The following is a 19,407-nucleotide window of genomic DNA, read 5'->3' as shown; positions in this document are numbered from 1 at the left end:
ATGTGACCTTGGGCAAAACTATTAAGTTTTCACTTATAAAATGAGAATAATTATTCCTGCCTGGGTGCAAAATCTTGTTGATAAAATCCAAACACAAAGCTCTCTCTGCAAGTGCAAAGTACTCTAAACCTCAAGATATTATTGTCATGCAATAGTCAATATTTTTCTAATATTTTGAGTATTTAACATTTTATGAAAAACAAAACAAAACTTTTAATATGAAAAAATAAATGGCACTGTGTTTTTAATTGCATTTTGGGGTTCAGTTTGCCTCTTCTGACCTTATTAGCATCACTTGCATGTATGCGTGCCTTGAGCATGTGCAGTGTTCCAAAGATTCCTTTCACTTGTGTGGCCCCGGCACATGCACCTGTATTTAATAAAGTACCAGTGCTCTGTCAGTGTGAGAGGAGGCTTAACCTCAGAATCTGAGATATGGAGGAGGAGAAAGCACTGGAAAATGAGTGATAGTCAAATAAATTCCTGGAAAATACACTAAAACATTTGAGCACTTACGATACACCAACATGATGTTATTTGCTTAAGTCACCATACTGAATCTACCCAGGTAACCTCAAATGTAGGTTAAGGCTCAGAGGTGTTCATTACTAAAGGTGAGATATTTAACCCAGGTATCTAACTCTAAAACTGATATGACATTGCTGCCTCTCATAAAGACCATCCTAAGAAACATCAGAAATAGATGAGAAACAGATGAGAAATGGCTTAATTTTTTTTTAACTTTATTTAAAAATTGTATATCAGTGAAAGTTTCCTTGCTGCTTTGACTTGGGCTGTGCCATTATCATGGTCACCATCACCATCATTGTTGTCATCATCAAATTGAGTGCTTGTTGTTTATCAGGCATTTTGTTAGGTATGCTTTATATCCCTTAATTCTGAGTGACTACTTTTATTCTGTCAATCATAATGTGATGCATATGTTTGTATTTTTTATAAATGAGGAAACTGAGGCTAAGAGAATTTCAGTAGAAATTATATCTTATACAAGATGACAGAGATTTGAACCTGTGTTTCCCTGAGATGAAATCCTGTCCTTGTAACTACTGTGCTTCAGTAGAAAGGCCACTATGTCATCTGCAGGACTCTTGTATTTCTTGGCTCTGTGACTTTGTACAAATTCTGATTCTGTTTGGACCTCAAGATCTTCATTTCTACTCTGGGTTTAATAATACCTTCATATTTCATGATGTTGCTTTGGCTGTGTTTTCTAAGACAAGGCTGGTGACTTAGTAATTTTCCCCATCTCTCTGACTTTACTATTTGACTTTTGTCTTTTACTGTATATTAATAGTTTTTTATCTTGCTGTACCTGCCTTTTTTATCAGCCACCTCAACTCCATTTGGAAGTAGATGGAATAGTAATAAGTGTATAAAATAAAGCTAAAATATATTATGGGAATTTGGAAGCATAATAAATTAATTCCAGTTAGAAGGGAATATGCATTACAGAAAAACAGAATAAAAAAGGATAGTGAATCAGTGACTCAGATTTAAGTGTACCATTGAATTGAATTCTAATAAACTTAAATCAATATGTAAGTAGGGACAAATAAAATCTCATGCAAAATTTGAATTTTAGAGATGAAATTATTCCAAAAAATATTAATATTTCTCTCAGTTAAAAAAAGCAATGTAACATGACAATATTTAATAGGAATTAGAAATAGAGTCATGTTACCAATTTGAAGAATAAGCTTCAAGAACCTTCTCAGTTATAATGTTTAAAGGGAAAAGGAGTTTGTGAACTTAAGGCAGGGGTGATAGATCTCCTACTCTATGCAGTGCATAAAATTGTAAGTTAAAAATCCCAATTTGAATTAAGTTCATACTGAATTTTGCTATGAGAAAAAAGAAATGTTAAAATCCATATTTTACATAATTTTATTGTGGGAAGAGGCTTTCTAGAAAATTGTTTTTTTCTCTTCCGTTGCAGAGTTGGGGAGACAGATTCAGGATAGATTGCTTGCACAAGATCACACAGTACTAAAACAGACTGGAAAAACCTCTGTATCCAAGTCTGTTCCATAGTGTGACAGTCAAGGTTATTTTGTGTATTCATTTGTTTTAAGATATCATTCCAGTGCTTAGTGTCTCTCTCTGTGTGTCCTAGGACTCTTCCATAGTGTGACAGTCAAGGTTTTATTGTTTTGTTTTTTAAAGATATCATTTCAGTATTTTATTCTCTGTCTCCCTCTGCTCCCTACCTACCCCCTCTCCCCTCTCTCTCTCTCAAATAAAATAAAAGGGGGGTGGCACCTAGGTGTTGAGCATCCAACTCTTAATTTTGTCTCAGGTCATGATCCCAGGGTTGTAGGATCAAGCCCTGCTTTGGGCTCCACCTGAGTGTGGAGCATGCTTCAGATTCTCTCTCTCTCCCCTGCCCCTCTCCTCTGCTTGCACGCTCCCTCTCTCACTCTAAAATCGTATTTAAAATATTAGGGACTCCTGGGTGGCTCAGTTGGTTAAGCGTCCAACTTCAACTCAGGTCAGGATCTCACGTTTTGTGGGTTCAAGCCGCACATTGGGCTCTGTGCTGACAGATCAGAGCTTGGAGCCTGCTTCAGATTTTGTATTCCCTCTCTCTCTGCCCCTCCCTCCTCCACCCCCTCTCAAAAATAAACTTTAAAAAAAGTTAAAATTTTTTTTAATTAAAAAAAATGATACCATTCCAGTGTCTTATTTCATTGCCCTAGATCCAGACCCACCATCTGATTTGCTGATTTTGGGGCAGGAAGAGAACACAATGTATTTGTCTTGGAAACTTCCACAAGGAGGCTTTGAAAAGTTTCAGGTAAAGAACGGTGCTGCTATCATACAACCTTGATGTTTAGTAGGGTCTTTATTTCACTCTGTTTTTATTCTTTCTTTTACATTAATGGTTTTAAAAACTATTCTATTTTTCATGCAAGATTTTCCTCCAAAGTAATCTTTTCTATTTACTGCTTTAAAAGTACAAGGTTATCATGGGAAATGGTCAAATATGAATCAAAGTTGATAGTTTAAAAGAGTTTGGTTTTCAGAGATGAAAGGACAGTGAATGAAGGAACAGTGGTGCTGGAGGGTAAAGCTTCTGTGACAGCACTGGCCAGAACAAAGATCTGAGCTGTTTAAACTGGGTGATGTGCTATGGGCTCCCTTTCAACCTTATCCTAGAGATTTAGTTGAGTGGAGACTTCTAGCCGAGGGAGTAGGAGAGTTAAGATATACGGAGCAGCCACTTTTCAACTGGGTCTGTTATTATTTTTACTAAATATGTATGTTTTGCTTGTGTTTTGTTGCTAACAATGTAACTTGGCATCACATGGGGAAATGTATTCACCCTGCATCCTACATTGTACAGTTTGCCAAGTCAACTTCCAGGGACGGTACTGTTGCTTTGCATTCTATGGGGCCAACAACTTTTCCATACTTTCTTAGTGGTAGGAAGTGGCAGTTTGAGTTACAAATAACAGAAAACAACCTGAAATAGTTTACGCAACAAAGACGAAAATGTATTAATACAAGAGAGCCTCATGGGGACCAAGGAAAGGGATATAACTGGGTGTTAGGAAGGCCTACAATCAGATATTTTAAGGCTGTGGAGAATCCAGGGATTATTTTCTTTTCTGTCAACTTCTGCTCATCTGCCTTATTATTACTTTTTCTGATGACCGATTTTCTTTGCTAAGCAATCTGTGTGGTGAGTGAAAGAATGCTGTGTACACTTCCAAGTACAAACGGTACATTATCAGCTACAGAGAGACAGACTCCCCTTAAATTCCCATGGGAAGGACTGTGATTATTCCAAATTGGATTAGATACCTCGTACGGTTCCAGTTAACTGTGTTTGTAGGTCCCAAATCATGTAAAAAAAAAATGGTGGCCACAGGTCTATGGGGGATAGGGATTATAAAAAGAATCATTAGTATTTGGGCAGATACAACAAAAAATGTTTCCCGTAAGTAAAAAATAATATACTATAAAATGTGATAATTTCTCAACTCAGTGCAATCTAAAAGGAACCAGAGCAATAAAACTACTGGATACTTGATGTGAACAGATCAGTACATCTGGGTTTTATGCTTGAGTATGAATTTTTTAACAATTAAGATCAATAAGGGAAAGAAAATAATAGTTACTATATGACAGACATAAAAAGAAGCCACATTTGTTTATAGTATCTGGGCTAAAGATAAAGAAGTAATGTTATAAATCTATCTTTAATTTTTTTAAATGTTTATTTATTTTTGACAGAGAGAGAGAGACAGAGCATGAGCGGGGGAGGGGCAGAGGGAGAGGGAGACACAGAATGGGAAGCAGGCTCCAGGCTCCAACCTGTCAGCACAGAGCCTGATGCAGGGCTCGAACTCACCGCGAGATCATGACCTGAGCCGAAGTTGGGACGCTCAACTGACTGAGCCACCTAGGCACCCTGTAAATCTATCTTTAAGACTTGTATAAAATATAGAGTCTTTTAGTGGTTCTCCACCATTTATCTAATGTACACACGACTTAGTATGGTCTTCAGAGTCAGACTTTAACAACCTGTCTAATCTATTTTCTCTAGATTGCATATTTCAGCAGAATTGTATTGCCTACCATTATCCACATATTTTGTGTTTTCCTGATTCTATTCTTTGGTCATGTTCTTTGGAATATATTCTCTCCCAATTTTCTTTGACAATTCTTTGAGACCCTGCTCAGATATCATTCCCTGTATGAAAGCTCCCTTGAATTTATCAGCCTCCCTTATTAGAAATTTATCAGCCTCCCTTATTGGAAACTTTAGTGTCATCCTTGACTCCTTTTTCTTTCAGCTCCTTATGTACTTGTTTACTGAATCCTGATGATTCCAACTTAGAATTACTGTGAAAATCCTTTTCTTTTCTGTTTCCATCTACTTTGCCTTGTTTCAGGCTCTTACTATCATTGTTGGCTCCCTTTTGTTCCAAGGAACAAGCTGACACCCGGAACAGTCCTTCTAAATCTGTTGAAACATCATCTCATCACCTTCCCTCATACTCATCTTAAATTCCAGGCGTATATTATAAATACACTAGCATTTTACTCTTTCTTTCCTTGATAGTACACACCGCTTGAGACTCATCCCTATAAGTTTTTTTCTTTCTGATATGTTTATTGATGTATTCTTTACTCTCACCATATTTTGGGGATGGCTTCCCCAGCTATTTCTCAATATAATTATTTATTCTCTTCTGTGATTCACCTAACTTTATGTTCATGTCTTTGTCATATCCTTTTTACAATATACTTGTTTTAAAAAAAGTTTTTTTATTTGAGTATAGTTGACATATAACATTACATTAGTTTTATGTGTTTACCACTTTTTTTGATGTCTGCTTAGAAGCAGACATGATTACCCACCAGGAATTTCTTTGGATGCCAAAGCATATGACACAAAAGCACTCATTAGTATTTATAACAAATTGAGGAATCCCAGGATGGAATAGGTTCACAGGGGTCATATGAGAACAGGAGCAAATAGAAAGGAAGAGGAGTTGGTTTTCATTTTTTTATTGTGCTTAGAGGGTAGAGCTGGGGCAGGAGCTTCCTGAAGGCACTAGAAGCTGTGAAGGTGGAAAGTTTTCTGCCCTCAGAGGCAAAAGAATCTAAGGCTTTCTTATCTTGGAGGCTGAGATGTAGGGTAGGTTGGGAAGAGGGGTAGGGATCTAAAAGTTGTCAGTAGTCAAACAAGAAATGGAGTTTTTAAAAAAAAGGAAATGGAGTTAGACTCTGTATATTATAATACTTTCATTAGTTATAGTTTAAGATTAGAAGTAAAGTAAAAGAGAGTTGTTTTTTTTGTTTGTTAATTTTTTTAATGTTTATTTATTTTAGAGACAGAGCACAAGCAGGGGAGGGGCAGAGAGAGCCAGAGACAGAATCCGAAGCAGGTTGCAGGCTCTGAGCTATGAGCACAGAGCCTGATGCGGGATTGAGCCCACCAACCATGAGATCATGACCTGAGCCAAAGTTGGACACAAAACCGACTAAGCTACCCGGGTGCCCCTGTTTTGTTTTGTTTTGTTTTAAAGGATAGGAGTGTAGTGCATGCCTTCAGGCTGAGTGGAAAGATTCCTGGAACAATAACAATTTCAATCATTCAACAAATCCAAAAGTCAACATTGAAAAAAACAACTATTTTTTTTTTAACAACAAATTCCTATCTTTATGGTGCTTACATTCTAGAAGAACTGCAGATATGAGAAAGATAATGACTGGAACAACAGTTCAAAAAAGCTTGGGGGGGGGAAGGTAATATCAAGTCTAAATCCTCTAAAACTAAAAGGAAAGGGCAGTATGTGTTAAAGGTCTGACTGATTAACCAAGGGAAAAAATTTTTTTTAAGTTGGCTCCACACCCAGCAGGGAGCCCAACATGGGGCTTGAGTTCACAACCCACAGATCAAGACTTGATCTGAGATCCAGAGTTAGACACTTAACCCAGGTGCCCAAACCAAGGCAAATTTTAAAGTGAGCTATCTTAAATGAAATCTTCAGTCTCAGTCACCAGGTATTGTCAATTCTGTTGCTGCAATATAAATTCCAGTTGTCTCTTAACGGGTTCTCAGAAAACCAAGCTATCTAATAGTTCTCTACTAATGATGGAGTATGCATGGCATGCAAGGTCATTGCAAGGTCTATGTCATGGAGAACATAAGAAAACTAGTATCTTCTATTTCTCATGATATTAGTAGACATCAACTTCAATCAATTCTATCTTTTTTCAGAAGAATTAAGCTCATAGTGATATACTTATGCAAAATATTCTGGTAATAAATTTTGTAATTGGAGTTCCTTTACAAAACAGAAATCCTTGCTTTGTTTTGCCCAGCATTTGGAGCATTCAAAATATAAAGAACATTTATTAGTATGGATGAACTGTGAAATTCATTTGAACACCAAATATTTGTTCTAGTGAGTAATCCTCTGAAACTATTAGATTGCTGGCTTTCTTTTCATGAGCACTGGGAGTGCAAAAAGATTTATATGCTTTAAAAGAATCTCATAACTGTAATGGAACTGAAGGTATAATCTATTCCAAGCATGAAAGTAAACATTGGCTCACACATTTAAGACCTAAAAGAATTCAATGTGAACTTAGAAAAAATCAAATAGTTGATATAGAACATCAATGGAAGTTTGCCATTTCCTTTCTTACACCTTTCAACTGTCTTTTATGAACTCTGAGTGATGTTGTAGACCAGCTTTGTCCAATAGAAATATAATGGAAGCCATAAATGAGAGCCTTGTGTGCAATTTTAAATTGTCTAATAGAAACATTAAAAAAGTAAAAAGAAACAAGTAAGGGGCAGTCTAGGATGGCAGCATAAAAAGATTCTGAACTTACTTCCTCCTACAGACACATTGAACCCACAGCCACATATGGAATAATTCCGTCTGAAAAAGACCTGAATACTAGATGAACAGCTCCTTTCAAACAGACAATAAAAGGGGCATCTGGGTGGCTCACTCGGTAAAGTATCCGACTTCAGATCGGGTCATGATCTCATGGTTCGTGGATTCGAGCCCTGTGTCGGGCTCTGTGCTGACAGTTCAGAGCCTGGGGCCTGCTTCGGATTCTGTGTGTCTTCCTCTCTCTCTGCCCTTACCCCACTCATGCTCTGTCTCAATCTCTCTCAAAAAAAAGGGGGGCCATATTGAGATGGGTAGGAGAGGCTGAGATTCAGTCTTGCCAAAAACCCCATCCGTCACATAGCAACCCACAATAGGGAAGGATATCACAAATCTGGAACTTCTCCCTGAGAAGCAAAGGTTTCATACCCCACATCAGGCACCCCAGCCCCTAAGATCTGCAGCAGAGAGATGAGCCCCCAAAACATGTGGCTTCGAAAACCAATGAGATTGTAAAGTATTGAGATACTACTTTAAGGGATTGCACACAGATTCACTCTCCTTTTCAAAGCAGCAGTTTGAAAAGCATCTAGCCTATATGTGAAGGAGATTCATTTGCTTATCTTAAAGTTTCTAGTGGAGTGGAAGTGGCCTGTTGGGACTCTGTCTAATGACAGAGGTCCTGGCAGGAGCCATTTTTGTGCTTTTCTCTACCTTGCTAGCACTGGCGGGCACTTGTAGTCCCTATATTCTCCCACTGCCCTGGTAAAACCAGTCGGCATCCCCAGCCCTACATTTGCCTTCTGCTTTGCTAAAGCCATAGGGAATTCTCCTACACAGGGAATGCTTCTGGGGATCTGGTTCTGGTGGCAAGGGCTGGGAGGGTTGAGTTCCTGGTTTTCATGGGATGGTAACAATTAGAAAGACAGTTTTAAAAGCCCCCACTCCCAACCCCCAGGACACTCCACAGATAACAGAGTAAAACACACTTCCAGTCTTGCTATGAAAAAGGCCTATTTACTTGTCCTGGACCTTCATCCTGATGGGCACACCTCAGGTTTGCCACACATATAAAGGCTACGGACGTGCTCTCAGAGAACATATGCTGGGGACCACCATCTTTGTCCTTTCCCTTGGCTCACTGAGCTTGCTGGTACCTCACAGAAATGGGCTTTTACACTCATCTGGAGCCCTGATTTTTACAACTGTGAGTCAGGGGATATTTCCCAGATCACCTGGTCTGGAGGTCAGCATGACTTATGATTGTGATCCCACAGGACTGTATATATTTGCATACATTAAAAGATGCTCCTTGGGGGTCTGCCTTCCTATCAGTCTGAAACTGGGTGATGAGTGAGATCTCTCCCTCTGGAACACTAGCAGGTCTTGGCATATCCTCTTCAACTGGCATCTATTAAGAGTAATCAGGCTTCTTGGACAATCACAAAGGTTTGAAAGATAGCCAAGAGCTAGGGCATAGTTGTACAATAAGGTTTATCTCCTACATGAGGCCTCTCCTTCAAGACTGGAAGAGGTAAATGTTTTACCTAATAACATGGACACAAACACATAAAGACCAGCAAGATGAGAGAACAAAGAAATCTGTTTTATTTTTTTAATTTTATTTATTTATTTATTTATTTTTTTTTTTTTTTAAATTTTTTTTTTCAACGTTTATTTATTTTTGGGACAGAGAGAGACAGAGCATGAACGGGGGAGGGGCAGAGAGAGAGGGAGACACAGAATCGGAAACAGGCTCCAGGCTCTGAGCCATCAGCCCAGAGCCTGACGCAGGGCTCGAACTCACGGACCGCGAGATCGTGACCTGGCTGAAGTCGGACGCTTAACCGACTGCGCCACCCAGGCGCCCCCAAAGAAATCTGTTTTAAATGAAAGAACAAGATAAAACCTCAGAAAAAGACCATAATGAAATGGAGATAAGTAATTTACCTGATAAAAGTTAAAAATAATAGTCAACAAAATGGTCACCAAATTTGGAAGAAGAATGGATGAACACAGTGAGAACTTCAATAAGGAGACAGAAAATATAAGAGAGTAGCAAACCAACTCACAGAGCTGAAGAATATAGTAGCTGAGCTAAAAAACAAAACAAAACACTAGAGGGATTCAACAGTGGACTAGATGAAGCAGAAGAAAAGATCAATGATCTAGAAGACAGGACAGTGGAACTCACTCAAGCAGAGCAGCAAAAGAAAAAATAATTTTGAAAAAGGAAGATAAAGGAACTTAAAAGAAAACATCAGGTGGAATAATATTCACATTACAGGGATCCGAGAAGAAGAGAGAAAGAAAGGGGCAGAAAATGTATTTAAAGAAACAATGCTGAAAACTTCCTTAACCTATAGAGGGAAACAGACATCCAGATGCAGGAAGTCCAGAAAGTTTCAAGTAAGTTAAACCCAAAGAAATCCACACCATGACACATTACAATTAAAATATCGAAAGTTAGAGAATTTTAAAAGCAGCTAGAGAAGAGCATCATCTTGTTATGTACAGAGGAAACCCTTTAAGACTTTGAACAGATTTTTAAGAAGAAAACTCCTGCTTTTGGAAGAAGAATGGAGGCCAGAAGGGAAATACACAATCTATTCGGTGTTGAAATAAAAAAACTTCCAACCAAGAAAAATCTACCCAGCAAAATTATTATTCAGAATTAAAGATAGAGTTTTACAGACAAGCAAAAGCTAAAGGAGTTCATCATTACTAAAACGGACTTACAAGAAATGTTAAAGGGACTTTGATCTTAAAGGGCATTTATTAGGAACAAGAAAATATATGAAAGTATAAATCTCATTGGTAAAGGTAAATATATAATAAAAATAGTGGATTAATCACTTATAAAACTAGTATGAAGGCTAAACCAAAGTAGTAAAAATAACTATAACTACAATAATTTGTTAAGGGATAAACAACACCAAAACTGATGTGAAATGTGACAACAAAAACAAAATGTGGGAGAGAAGAGTAAAACTATAGAGTTTTATAATCCATTTGAACTTAAGTTGCTATCAACTTAAAATAGATGATATATAGATTGCTTTCTGTGAGCCTCATGGTAACCATGAAGTAAAAACCTATAGTAGATACACAAAAGATAATGAGAAAGGAATATGGGGTGCCTGCATGGATGGCTCAGTCAGTTAAGTGTCTGACTTCAGCTCAGGTTATGATCTTATGGTTTGTGAGTTCAAGCCACTCATTGGCCTCTGTGCTGTCAGCTCTGAGCTTGGAGCCTACTTAGGATTCTGTGTCTCCCTCTCTCTCTGCCCCTCCCCCACTTGTGTGCACATGCTTCCTCTCTCTCTCTCTCTCTCTCCCTCTCCCTCAAAAATAAATAAACATTTAAAAAAAGTTAAAAAAAAAGATAATGAGAAAGGAATCTAAGTATAACACTAAAGAAAGTCAACAAACTGCAAGGGAAGAAAGCAAGTGAAGAAGAAAGAAACAGAGAGGAACTAAAAACCATCCAGAAAAGTGCTTATCAAAATGCCAAACAATAAATACCTATCACTAATTACTGTGAGGTGTGCCTGGCTGCCTAAGTGAGAAGAGCATGTGACTCTTGATCTTCGGGTCATGTGTTGGAGCCCCACGTATGGGTATAGAGAGTACATAAATAAATAAATACATAAATACAAAAATAAATAAATTAAATAAATAAATAAATAAAAATAATTATTGTGAATGGCCTAAATTCTTCAAACAAAAAACAAGAAATGACTGAATGGATAAAAAAGAAGACTCATCTATATGCTGCCTACAAGAGATTCACCTCATTTGTAAGGACACACAGACTGAAAGTGGAAGGAAAGAAAAAGATGTTCCATGAAAATGCAAACCAAAAGAAAGCTGAGATGGTTATATTTATGTCAGACAAAATAGACTTTAAACAAAAGCTATAATAAAAGTTAAAGAAGATTATTACATAGTGGTAAAGGATCAATCCAACAAAAGGATATAACATTTGTATGTGTTTATGGACCCAACATAGAAGCATTTAAATATATAAAGCAAATATTAATGGACCTAAAGGGAGAAATAGACATCAATATAATAATAGTAGGAAACTTTAATATCCCACTTACATCAATGGGTAAATTATCCAGACAGAAAATCAGTAAAGAAACATCAGCCTTAAATGACACATTGGACCCAATGGACTTAATAGATGTATATGCAGTATTCCATTCAGAAACAGTAGAATAGGGGCGCCTGGATGGCTCAGCTGGTTAAGTGTCAGACTTCAGCTCAGGTCATGATCTAAAGGTCCATGAGTTCGAGCCCCCATGTCAGGCTCTGTGCTGTCAGTTCAGAGCCTGGAGCTTGCTTTGGATTCTGTCTCCTTCTCTCTCTGCCCCTCCCCCACTCACACTTTGTCTCTCTCTCTCTCTCTCTTTCTCTCTCTCTCTCTATCAAAAAATGAATAAACGTTAAAAAAAAAAAACAAAAGCAAAAACAAAAACAGTAGAATACACATTCATCTCAAGTAAACATGGATCATTCTCCAGGATAGATCACATGTTGGCCACAAAATAAATCTCAATACATTAAGGAAGACTGAAATCACATCAAGCATCTTTTCTGACCACAATGGTATGAAACTATAAATCAATTATAAGAGGAAAACTGGAAAAGTCACAAATATGTAGCGATTAAACAACATGCTTCTGAACAATCAATGGGTAAATGAAGAAATCAAAGGAGAAATCAACAATGCTTTGAGATATTTTGGTATAGTCCCAGTAGTTTATTTTTGCTTTTGTTTTCCTTGCCCGAGGAGATATATCTAGAAAAATGTTTCTCCGGCTGATGTCAAAGAAATTACTACCTGTTTTCTTCTAGGAATTTTATGGTTTCGGTTTACATATTTAGATTTTTAATCCATGTTGATTTTATTTTTGTGTATGGTATAAGGAAGTGGCCCAGTTCTTTTTCTTTTTTCTTTTTTTTTTTTTTTTCATTTTTTTGCATAGTTTGCAAGTTCTCCCAGCACCATTTATTACAGAGACTGTCTTTTCTCCATTGTATGTTCTTGCCTTCTTTGTCACGGATTAATTGCCCATATAAGCATGGGCTTAATACTGGGCTGATGCAACTTTGGTTTATACGCCTATGGTTAGTTTTTCTGTGATTTTACAAGGGATGGTAGGCATTATGGTTAATGGAAGAATCAAGGCCCTGGAATTTCTTGCTTTAAATCCCAACTTCACCTCTACTGTTAGATCTTGGCTAGTTTTTATACTCTTTGGTCTTAATTCCTCATCTATCAATGAAGATTATTATTATTCTATAGAACTGTTGAAAGAATTTAATGAGATATGTTTGGAAAATGCTCCAACATACAAATTACACGAGCAGGTCTTTTGTCTGTTTTGGTCACCATTTGGTACCATTACTGAGAACAGTATCTGACATATAGTAGGGGTCAATAAGTATTTTGATGAGTGAATAATTGAATTACTATTTTTTCTTTTCTTTTTTTAAATTGTCTTAGTTCACATTTCACAATCAAGGAAGCTTAATTTTAATGTGAATCTCTTTTTAACACCTTTCTTGCCATACGACAATCAGAATGTTCTTTCTTAGAAGTAAAATATATACTATTTTTGTGTTTAAAGACTCCTACCATGGCTTACAAGGTTCTACCTTCCCTTTGTGATCCCACCCCTGCTCCTTTCAGTCTCTCCCATCTCTGGAAAGGACACTGTCCTGAAATCACTTGCCCAGTTACCTTTGATTCTTCCCATTCCCTCTTCCCTCAATCCATCTGCTAGTTCTGCTACTTATACCTCTAAAATAGGTTCTCAATGTGTCCATTTCTCTCCATCTCACTGTACCTCTCTTGTCTTAGACGCTACCATTTCTTACCAAGACCAGCAGCCTAGGTGAAAGATGGTAGCTTCTCACCTCCTAACTGGGCTGTTTCCATTCTTCATTTCCTTCCAATCCACTTTCCACATAACAGCCAGAGAGAGAAAAAGAGAGCTGTTAAAAACATTGTGTCTCTCATTAGTTTAACATCCTCCAGTAGATTTCCACTGCCCTTTGAATAAAATCTAAACTCCTTGCCATGATCTCCAAGACCTCATCTGATTGGACCTTCATCTAACTATCCTGTCTGCTTAGTTACTATGTTACAACCATATTCAGCTCTCTTTCTGTTCCATTAGCATGCCAAAAGCATTTTTCATTACAAGGTTTTTGCTCTTGACATTTATTTTGGGATCTTGCCTTCAGATTTGGTTGACTTTTTCCTGTTATGGAATTGTCAGTTCAAATATTGTCTTCTCCTCTCCTTCTCTGATTATGTAATCTAAATAAAACTGCTCTTTTGATACAATCCCAATTCAATGTATCTGAGTTATCTCATTCATTTATTAACTGAGTTTCTTGTTGTTAGATGCTACCAATAGAAAGTAATTTCCCTGGAGCACCTGGGTGTCTCAGTTGGTTAAGTGTCCGACTTTGGCTCAGGTCATGATCTCATGGTTCGTGGGTTCGAACCCCGCATGGGCTCTGTGCTGACAGTTCAGAGCCTGGAGCCTGCTTCAGATTCCGTGTCTCCCTCTCTCTGCTCCTCCCATGCTCCCGCTCTGTGTGTGTGTGTTTCTCTCTCTCAAAAATAAATAAACATTAAAAAAAGAAAGAAATTTCCCTACAATCAGATGCCTTTTCTGTCTTCTTTAACACTATGTATCTAGTACCTATACTAATGCTTGCCCTGAATTTGAAGCTTAGTAAATATTTGATAAATAAATAAAACCTTACATTACAGTGTTTTTCCATATATGTTTGGGGTAATTATGGAGGGACGATATCAATACTGAGTATAGTATCAGAAAAGGGTGGAACTTGAGATGTACTTTTAGTAGGATTCAGACTTATGGAAAAGAAGAGAAGTTATGCTACACTAGCAAGGTCACAAAGTCAGGAGTTAGCATTCTATTTGTTATTTCTAAATGTCATTCAATAATAGGGGCCTCCTAATAAATCATTCATTAAAAATTCTATCGTTTCTGGAATGATTCGATTCAGTTCTGTATTCTGTGTAGGTATTCTCTAATGAAAATTCTAAGCATTTATGTTAATTGTAAGACATTCACATTTTTTAACTCTTGTCTGTCTGTCCTATTTCTCATTTCTCAAGACAAATGCCAAAAGGAGTGATCTTTATTTGGGGTTAACTGAGGCCATAAAATTATTTGTTGCCAGATGAAATATATAGCCCTACAATTACCTTTTCCTATTTTTGCATGACCACTTTCTTCCCCTGGAGACTGTAAATTGTATGTCTACTAATGAGTGAAACTTATTCTAAGAAATCATGTTAATATTTAGGATTCAGATTATTTTTACCAACCGTATTGTATCACTAATGGTTATCCTAGTCTTTCTTAACCAATGAGATTATTTGTTAAATTTTAATGAATTAAGCAACAGTATCCTGTTTGCTTTGCACAGGGTACTTGCATAATTGGGATCATTTTCCTAATCATTTAAAATTAATCATCCCAGGTCTTCAAACTATGCTTTAAAAGTATAAATAAAGCAAAAATAGCATTTTCTTCAATTGGTTTCTTTTGGACATGTAGTCCACATACTTTGGGAAACAAACAAACCTCTGTCCTTCAAATTGGATTTTAAGATTTTACATTAGATCACTACAGACGATTTCCTTCTAACCCTTCTTTAATGTCTTACTATAACTCTTTGTGTATTCAAATCTAGCACTCCATTATGATTATATTCTATTACAAGATACTTTCTCTTACCATCCTTTTTCATATCAGAAGTCCTCAGCATTCTCCTCACTCTTCCTGCCTTTCCATATGCCAGACAAGCAAAGTAATGTTCAGTGACACCTTGTAAATCAATAAACAATGAAATGCTTCTAGACCTCATGATTATCTTCTTCCATAACAAAACACTCTTCCTACAAGGCAGTGATAAACATATCTACCTAGGAAATTTGTTTCTCTGATTCCTACCACATGACAATTATTTTCTAAAGCATAATAAAGTTTAAATAATTTATAAAATTAATGTCATTATTTTCATTCAGATATATCCTTCTTTCTGTTTTACAAACATGAAATATAGACTGAAGAAGAGTAAAGATTGTTGTAAATAGTTTTTAATGAATAAAGAACTCTCCAAGGTGTTAGAACCATCAGGTTATTCCACTGAAAATTTCTAAAGGCAATGATAATTCTCAGAGCTTTTATGAATAATTGATAGGCTTAAGTTATGATGAAAGATGGGCTGGCAAGGAGCATGACATTTATCATGCATTCATGTAACAAAAGAATTGGAGTGAGTTCTGCCTTCCAAGCGTCTGTTTTTGTTCTCTCTCTTGCTGATTTTTTTTTTTTTTTTTACTCTCCTAACTAACATTGAATGGCTTCCAGTTTGTTTAACAGTCCCCCAATCTGTTTAACTGGCTCTCTCCTGAGGCACATGTGTGAGTTCTCTGGAAGGCTCTGGGGGTTGTCCTCATTGTCCATTTCCTTGATGTGATGGACCCAGTTCTGGCTTGCCTTTTTCTATGCCATTATATCCCATTGCTTTTTGCTGTCAGGGTCTCTGCACAAAGGTCAGCCTTCTTGGATGGGGTCCTGGTAAGATGATTTAAGACTGACTACTCCTCATGGTTTGTACTTGACTCATGGATTGCCCTGACAAAGAGTGGATATACAGATTACTCCACAGCTCTTTCTTTTTCTTTTTTCTTTTTTTTTTTTTTTTTTTTTGGCGATGTTCTTTCTTTCTAACTTCCTTTTTCTCTAATCAGGTACATTAGCAGGAAGTCTGCTGTCTAAGTACATGTCCGTCCAAGGGGTATTGTTCTTTCTAGTAGGCACCCTCAATTTATGGTAGTGATACATGTTGGTCTCTCATTTATCTGCAGTGTGGAATGTGGGCAGAAGCACCCTATTACCATACCTTGGGCAGTCAGGGAAAAGCCATGGTATTCTCCACTAGGCCAGAAACTTGGGACTCCAATGATTCCTGCTTTCTCCTCTTCCACTCTTCTGCTTACATGGAGTTGGGGGAGTGTATATGTAATTTTACATGATTTTTTTGTTGTTTTCAGGTGACCAATACGAAAAGTCCAATTCATTATGCAGTACATCTATTATACACATATCCACATATAAGCAGAATATATGCATATTTATACACACATGTCAAAAATATGTATTTTAAATATTTAATTTATATACATATGTGTACATATGGATGTGTGTGTATATATATATATTTAAATTGAAAATTAAAAATACTTGAAAATTATTGAAAAAATTGAAAAATTTTCAATTGAAAAATTTAAAATTATTGAAAAATATTGAAAATAATTAAATTTAAAATGAAATATTTTAAATTTCATTTAAATGAAATGAAATTTAAAAATAGTTTGAGACTATTGGCATTTTAGTAGAGAAACTTCCGAGTCTATCCATTATGCATACTACTATGTGAGTCAACTTCCCTAAGTTATTCATCATCAGCTAGTCCCAAATTACTCCTTAGTGAAGACAGGGAGAATCACAACCCTTCCTTGCTGTATTAATGAATGTATGTGAATTAGACTGGTACAGAGTTGGTGCTAAGTAAATTCTTTCTAGATAATTCTTTTTAAGCAATTAAATTTTTCTCTCTCTTTGTCCAGATATCCTATTGTATGACTTCTAGAAAGGAAAAGATATTTAAAATAATTGTTTATGGCAACAAAGCCAAAGTAAAGAATTTGACTCCAGGTGTGGACTACATGTTCGAGGTAAAGACAGTTAAAGGCAGAGATTACAGTGTATCTGTAATGGAGAAAGTGGCTACAAGTAAGATTATATCATAAATTCTTTATTGTTTTATGAGAACTTATTTTAGCTTAACATAATAAAGCTCTTTTATTTTATTTTTTATTTATTTTTTAAAGCCTTTTTTAAAATATAATTTATTGTCAAATTGGCTCACATATAGTGTGTAAGGTGTGCTCTTGGGTTTGGGGTAGATTCCTGTGGCTCATTGCTTACATACAACATCCAGTGCTCATCCCCACAAGTGCCCTCCTCAATGGCCATCACCAATTTTCTTCTCTACCCCAGCCCCCCACTCACCCTCAGTTTGTTCTCTGTATTTAAGAGTCTCATGGTTTGCCTCCCTCCCTCTCTGTAACAATTTTTCCCCCTTCCCTTCCTCCATGGTCTTCTGTTAAGTTTCTCAAGATCCACCTATGAATGAAAACATGGTATCTGTCCTTCTCTGACTGACATTTCACTCAGCATAATACCTTCCAGTTCCATCCACATTGCTACAAATGGCATGATAAAGCTCTTTTAAAACAAAGCCTGTGGGTGCCTTGGTGACTCAGTTAGGTGACTCAGTCAGTTAAGCATCTGACTCTTGATTTCAACTCAGGCCATGATCTCACAGTTCAGGGACCGAGCCTGGTGTTGGGCTTTTTGCTGACAGCTCAGAGCCTGCTTGCAATTCTCTCTCCCTCTCTCTCTACCCCTCCCCCACTTACATGTGTGCGAGTGTAAGAGAGTGCAAGTGCATCTCTCTCTCTAAATGAATAAATAATAAACTTAAAAAACCCATTAAGCCTGATAATAATAATTCTATCTATAAAAACATTATTAAGAGAATTCTCAAAAAATACATGAACTAAAAAAAAAATCTTTGTATGCCTAAATGTATTGGGAACTACCTAGAGGTGTTTTTTTAATAATCTGAAGCCAACATATATACATATATGTAAGTGTGTGTATGTATTGTTTGTCACATATATGAATATACATGTATGTATATGTGTATATATATGCACATATATACACACATATGCACATAAATACACACATATATGCATATATATATACACACACGTATACTGTAGTATGACATAATCATATAAACAATTCATTTTCTACTGAGGAAGTGGTTTGATAAGCAGAAAACTTTTTTCTTCTGTTCCCTGATGTTTGTAAATTTACTATAAATCAGTTTCATAATGTTTTGGGTGGAATGGAGTAATAGTATCTTACCAATAATTCTTATGAAAGTTTGTGAGGTCTACAGGATCCCCTCTCAGTGGAGACCAAATGGTAGTGCAAGAAACATTACTTCCATCGAAGAATGTATTAAAAATGCAGTAATACAGGAATGCTAAAAACTTTGGTGTAACCAGAAGAACCACATTTGAAAGTGTCTTTGCTTCTGGCCCTCATTCACTCGCTAACTTATGTGTTCTATTTCATTTTTATTCAACATCTAGCTAACTACATCTAGTTAACTGCTAACAAACCCGTGATTATATTGTAGAAGGATACTTCTTGTTACAAGCATGTATGAGCAGGGGAGGGGCAGAGAGGGAAGGAGAGAGAAATTCCTCAGGAGGTACCCACAATTCTATAGGAATGACTGTTGGAGTGATTTATGGTCGATTAAGGAAAGACATTTGGGAACTAAAGAGGATATTAATGTGCCACTTAAGTTAAAACTCATATATATATAATGTCCTATTTCTCTGTTTGCAGAGCTGAACGTGGAGGGTGTTATACATGAATAAATTTAAGGATTATCACATAGATTATTAAATTATATTATTCATATTTGCTTTTTTACATATATATGTGCAATTTTAATTTACATACAATTTACCTTTTCAATAGAACCATCTAGGATATGTGGCTTAACATTAAAAGCCGTGAATACTACTTCTGCACATTTAATGTGGAATCCAACAGAGACCAACTTCACTCATTACAAGATTTATATATCAAACAGAACATTTGCAGAAGAATATCTTATTTGGGGAGTTATTACAGAGCACACAGTTACAGATCTGTCTCCTGGTGGAATATATAACATCACGGTACATAGAATGAGAGACAATGTTGAAGGATCTGGCACATTTATCAGAGTTGTTGCAGGTATACAAATTCTTTTTGATATTAAAAAAATTCACATTTGTGTTGCATATTACACTATTCAAGATAAAACTTCAATG

General features: G+C 36.5%; 1 protein-coding gene across 1 annotated transcript in view; it reads left to right on the top strand.

Moving 5' to 3' along the window:
* Positions 1–2,703: 2,703 nt before the first annotated feature.
* Positions 2,704–19,407, top strand: part of PTPRQ (protein tyrosine phosphatase receptor type Q) — a 227,369-nt gene continuing 210,665 nt past the window's right edge. The window contains exons 1-3 of the mRNA XM_040491337.1: positions 2,704–2,815; positions 17,071–17,236; positions 19,070–19,330. Of these exons, the coding sequence (XP_040347271.1) occupies positions 2,768–2,815; positions 17,071–17,236; positions 19,070–19,330 (475 nt within the window). The 5' untranslated portion in view covers positions 2,704–2,767. The remainder of the gene's footprint in view (positions 2,816–17,070; positions 17,237–19,069; positions 19,331–19,407) is intronic.

Source organism: Herpailurus yagouaroundi, unplaced genomic scaffold (assembly GCF_014898765.1).
Source record: "Herpailurus yagouaroundi ecotype Mexico unplaced genomic scaffold, PumYag 182, whole genome shotgun sequence".
In the NCBI taxonomy this organism is placed as follows: domain Eukaryota; kingdom Metazoa; phylum Chordata; class Mammalia; order Carnivora; family Felidae; genus Herpailurus; species Herpailurus yagouaroundi.
This window is presented reverse-complemented; position numbering and strand designations above follow the sequence as displayed.